We start from the raw sequence: 5,893 nt of genomic DNA on the forward strand, positions 1-5,893 counted from the left end.
GTGTTGGGGACTCAATCCTTCAGATGTAACTGAAGTGAGTGAATGTTGGATACTATCTCTAGATGTTGTAGTTGGTGAGTTAATTTAATGTTGGGTATTATCTTTAGATGTGATACTTACTGGGATAAGTGAATGTATGATACTGTCTTAAGCATGTACTTGGTAGGTTAATTGAATGTTGGATACTATCTTTAGAAGTGGTATTTGGTGGGGTAAATGAATGTTGGGTATTTTCTGTAGAAATGATACTTGGTGGGGTTAGTGAATGTAGAAAACTATCTTTAGAATTGGTACTCAGTGGGGTTGAGTGAATTTCAGGTACTATCTTGAGATGTGATACTTGGTGGGGTGGGTGAATGTTGGGTACTAATTTAGTTTGATATGAAACTCATTTGGTGGGGAAAGTGAGTAGTAAGTATTAACTTATTCAAATATTAAGCATGGTGAGGAAATGCAATTATTAGATACTTGTTTTAGACATGATTCTTACTTGGTGGGGAAAGTCAGTGGTTGTTTTTTGATTTTGTTGTACAACACCAGAATGTTATCATCAAGAAATGGAACATTCCCAAACACAAAGCTGTAAAGAGTGACACCCATTGCCCAAATGTCCACAGCCTAATTTGGAAAAAAGATAAAAGATTATTCTTCTCTTTACGTGAAGGAAAGGGATTCATGATCAAAGAGTAAAGATTCTATTATCACATTTTACCAAAAGAATAATAATACTAATTATTAGAATACATTGCTTAATCATTTGTCTGCTGCTATTATCAACTTAAGAGACACATTTTTGGTTAAAGGCTAATTTGGACCATCAGTTGTTGACTATCTGTCCAGTAATTTAGTGATTAGCTAGCAGATTGGGCTTAGGACCACTCCAATAAAGTAAACTGTTTTCAGGAAAAAAAAATTACTGGTGTGATTTTCTTAATGATCAATCACATGTTGTTTTAACTCTCTTTAAAGACTAATAAAATGTAAAATCCATAATATAATTCTAAGTACATTTTAAAAAAAATTGTTTTACAGAGAAGTTATATTGCAACAGAAAAAAAAATTCCAACCACTTTCCCAAAGAATTAACAAGCAAGTCTAAGTTATGCTTTCCATACATCTAATTCTATTCCCCCCCAGAAACATTTAAAAACAAACCAATTTACCTTTCCACTGTATCTTCCTTTGTTACCTGCAAAAGAGACAACAAATAAAACTTAAAACATACAACTCATTTTTGTGTTATGTTTCAAATACACTGACAGAATATGAAAGACATACTACTCATGTAGGATAAGCCATGCAATGAAGAAAAAGTGAGAGTCAATTATCAAATTCATATCTTCACATATATGTAAAACAAAAGCCTTACTAAAACACACACACCTGTACATTGATATGTAAACAAAATAGCCTATCAAAGTCAGGTTTTAACACAAAAGTAAATATATCCCTTATTGTGATATACACTTCTAGCATACAGTGATATGGAAAAAGCATACTGATCAATGTTTCATAACCTACCAAAATCAGATTTTAACAAAGAAGTAAATAACGTATTAATAAAGAAACACACATCAGTACAGTGATATGGAAAAAGCATACTGATCAATGTTTCATAACCTAACAAAATCAGGTTTTAACAAAGAAGTAAATAACGTATTAATAAAGAAACACACATCAGTACAATAATATGTAAACAGAATACTGATCAATGTTTCTTAACCTACAAAAATCAGGTTTTAGCATAGGAGCAAATAAAGCCTTAATTAGGACACACATCTATAGCCCAAACATTGATATTTACACAGAATATCAAGAAATGTTTCATCACCCTCAACATCAGAATTCACATAGAAATAGCTAAATCCTTACGTAAGACATGCACCTGTAAACAGAATACTGATAAGTGTTTCATAACCTACCAAACTGATGTTTTAACACAGAAATACACAAAGCATTAATTAACACACACACACACACCTATACAATGATCTGTAAGCAGAAGAAATGATAAATATTTAAAAATATATCAAAATCAGGTTTTAACAGAGTAATAAATAAAGCTTTAACTAAAAAATACATTTCAGCACAATGATATATAAACACAATACTAAGAAATGTTAACCTACCAAAATCAGGTTTTAATATAGAAGTAATATAAAGCATTATTTAAGACATACATCTGTACAGTTATATGTAAACAAAATATTAACAAATGTTTCATAAACTACCAAATTCAGCTTTTCACACAGGAGTAAATATAGCATTAAGACATGCATCTGCACAGTGATACGCAAAAAGAATATTGAACAATTTTTTATAGGGTCTAAAGTTAGGTGTTACTACGGGAGTAAATGAAGCCTTATCTACGACACTCATCTGTAGCCTACAGTGATTTGTAAACAGAATACTGTTAGGTTGGATATTATATTCTCCTACCTCGAAGAGCCTCTGGTGCAACAAATGCTGGTGTTCCAGCTGTCCCAGAGAGAATAGCATCTACGCCTTCGAATTGATTACAAACCCCAAAATCTGCTATCTAAATAAATAAATATTACTTGTGTCAAATATAAGTGTTGAACAATAGAACAACATCAAAATATTTTGAAAACTTTATATTTATTAAAATATTGGATATTTATGAAAACAACCTATTTGAACTACATATCTTTAAAATTCAAATGTTTTAAATGTGTTTAATCATTGAATTAAAAATTATTTGGAAATTAAATTGTGATCAGTATTTAATAGGTCAAAACAAGTTTTTGAACATGTATTTTCCATAAATAGAATACTATTTAACAGATGAAGCAACTGGCAGAAAATTTGAGAATATTGCAATGTTAAGTCTAAGTTAAAATGAAGAGTTATAATCTCAAGGTATTTAAGGCCAACTGTATTTTTGCAATCTCAATTTTATCAATTTTCTCTTATAAATATTATTAAAAATTAATACAAAGAAATGTTGCAATAAAAGTTCGATGAATACTTATATATAACCCATAAAAAATCTTAAAATAACATAAGAACTAAATCTAAACCTGAATATAAATCACAATTACGTTACTAAAACACATTTTATCTTAAGAACTCAACAATACCTGAATGTAACTTACAACACAATCCTAAAACATTTACATTATAAACCTTAACTAATGCCTAAATATAACACATCATGTAGCTTAAATAATTTACATTAAGGACTTTGTGATAGCTATATCTATTCATAATTTGAAGGATTCTTCTTAAGATATTACTTTAACATTTAGGAAATATCTAGAATAGGATTATAATACTAAAATGTTTCTTGATTAAATATTTAATGAATATTTACATTTTGCATTGAAACAAAAATGAATTACAAAGGTTTTTTTGGGGAAAGAGAAATTATACAGTTAATGCATTGTCATACCAAGATGTTATCCTTATCATCAAGAAGAAGATTGGAAGGTTTGATGTCTCTGTGGATGATCTTCTGGCAGTGAACTAGAAATCAAAGATACGACCTATATTAGAAGCATAGTTACTCTTCTACACTGATACAGACATTCTTGATTATTTGGTTACAATTTATTTTATAATATCACCTTTACTATTATGTTACCAAAGATAAAAGAAAAAGAAATCAACTACTGGTCCTCCTTGTACTAAAATGCCATGCTAAACTGACCTATAAAAACAATAAGCTTTAGTAATTCTTTATCTTAGATAAAGTAAAACACATCCCAAACTTAACTCATAAAAAAGTTAACGTTTCTATTATATTTGTATAACTAAATACAGGGAGGAAATAGAGCATGGTACTACAAGTATGAATATTGTGTTTTCAACAAAACACTAATAATGACCAATGATTTTTTATAATACATATAACTTTAACACTGTAGTGCATTCAATTAATAATCTAGACTAATAATTTCACAAAGTTCCCTTTAGTAACAGTCTCCTGAACTGTAGGAATCCCACAAAGTTTCCTAGAGAAATAGTCTTCTGGACTATAGAAATCCAACAAAGTCCACTTGAGTAACAGTCTTCTGCACTTTACAAGTCCAACAAAGTTCTCCAGTGTAAGTCTACTGGATTGTAATAATCCAAAAATCTTCCCTGAATAAAAGTCTACTGGACTGTACATGTCCAGAAAAGGCCCCCTCAGTAGCAAACCCTGTATTGTATTAATCTCACAAAGTATCTCTCAATAACAGTCTCCTGGCTTATTCAAGTCAATTTATATTAAGAAAAATTAAATCAAACATATTTTTTCCTATCAACTGTTCATCTTTCTCAATAGTATAGTTTTTCTAGTTTTGTAATGGCCAAGGCCATGAAAGAATTCTTGTATATGTATATTCATAATTAAGTAAGTGAGTTGTAGATATAATCAATTTTATTTAAGTTACTTAGAAATCTAGTTTTTAGGTAATAATTAATAACATGATATTATATATTTTATTTTAACAATGTGTATTTAATTGTTTTATTTACGTATTATAATAATCGGATTAACTTTACAGTTTACTATCATTAGACTCTTTTAATCTTCTTGTTCTGGAAGTTGTTTATGCAACCACAACATCAATCAATGGGAGAAAAACTACATTAGTAATTCTATATTACTGTTACGTCTCTGGTCGTTTGTTAATTTTTTTTTGTAGAATTGTTTCCGAGAAACTTCAGCGATACAAGTCCTTTCTTAAATAAAACTAGTTTATTCTTTCTCAATTTAACTTTGCAATACACTTAATTTCCACAGTCAATTTAACTTAAACACACGCTATAATTCACAACGAACGATTCACGCGCTTTACTTACTACAGCGCTTGACTCAATTGTCCGTCTCTATCTCTGCCTGTCTGCAATTATCTATATCTAAACTGTCAGTTCTCGCCGGTCTTATTAATACGAAATAGAGGGCGTCTGGAGAACACTCGAGCCTTCACGAACGTTCTAGATACTCATTACGTGTTACAGAGTCACTAGAATTCCGCTGTCGTAACATTATAATTATATGTGACCATTAGTTAACTTGAAAGTTTTTATAACTTAGGTTAGATACTGACCTTAGTAGACTTGCTAGATTTGATTGTCCATGTTGGATAGTGAATAATGACCATTAGCAAACTTAGTTCTAAAAATTTGGCAATTAACAAATTTAACAATTTAATTATCTATAACGTGTAAATACAATTGATATTGACTATTAATAAACTTGAATATTTTAAATAATTTAGGATAGATATTGACCATTTGTAAACTTGGTGGATTTTATAATCTAATTTAAGATAATATAAGATGTGTCAAGACACTTACAAAATAAACACTTACGATATTCAATGCCTAACACAACATCTCTAAAGTACTTCCATGCCCGTTCTTCTGATAAAACCTCTTCGGTAGGTATCTCAATCACTGCCCTGCAAATAGAGCCATTATGTATATGTTAGACAATGTACAATCAGAAGTACAGTACTGCACAAAAGTGTTAGGACAAGAGAATATTTTGTCATTCTTTCCATTTTTTGTGGCTAATTCTTCCATGCCATTACAGAATGTAAATTTCAACACTATGATAATGCTTCACTGATCCCTGTCGACAATTGAATGAGCCAGGGTGAGAATCCCTATCATTCTTTAGAATTCCCACACACTTGTACCAAGGGCATGTCATAAGAGTTCTGCTTGAATGAACATACTGATTAAATTTAGGGTCTGAAATAACTGTCATGGTATCCCATGCAATGTCTTAACTATATAGAAAGAAGTAAGCAAGGAGCTAGCATATAGTATCTGAATATACTAGAAGTCATGAAACGGCCCAAAAAAATCGTAGAGAATTGTCAGTAGAGCAGAGAGTTCGCATAAAAGCTTTACTTGATGCTGGTCGGACTCTCCAACA

At 30.4% G+C, this 5,893-nt stretch overlaps 1 protein-coding gene across 1 annotated transcript in view; it reads right to left on the reverse strand.

The window, feature by feature from the left end:
• The window catches only part of LOC106472315 (calcium/calmodulin-dependent protein kinase kinase 1-like), a gene marked incomplete at its 5' end in the record, with an annotated part of 15,978 nt that extends 10,550 nt beyond the window's left edge, over window positions 1-5,428 (reverse strand). The window contains 5 exons of the mRNA XM_022400923.1: window positions 491-618; window positions 1,164-1,189; window positions 2,440-2,539; window positions 3,413-3,486; window positions 5,323-5,428. Of these exons, the coding sequence (XP_022256631.1) occupies window positions 491-618; window positions 1,164-1,189; window positions 2,440-2,539; window positions 3,413-3,486; window positions 5,323-5,428 (434 nt within the window). The remainder of the gene's footprint in view (window positions 1-490; window positions 619-1,163; window positions 1,190-2,439; window positions 2,540-3,412; window positions 3,487-5,322) is intronic.
• Window positions 5,429-5,893: the final 465 nt, after the last annotated feature.

The sequence above is a fragment of the Limulus polyphemus genome, unplaced genomic scaffold (genome assembly GCF_000517525.1).
Source record: "Limulus polyphemus unplaced genomic scaffold, Limulus_polyphemus-2.1.2 Scaffold5241, whole genome shotgun sequence".
Lineage (NCBI taxonomy): Eukaryota > Metazoa > Arthropoda > Merostomata > Xiphosura > Limulidae > Limulus > Limulus polyphemus.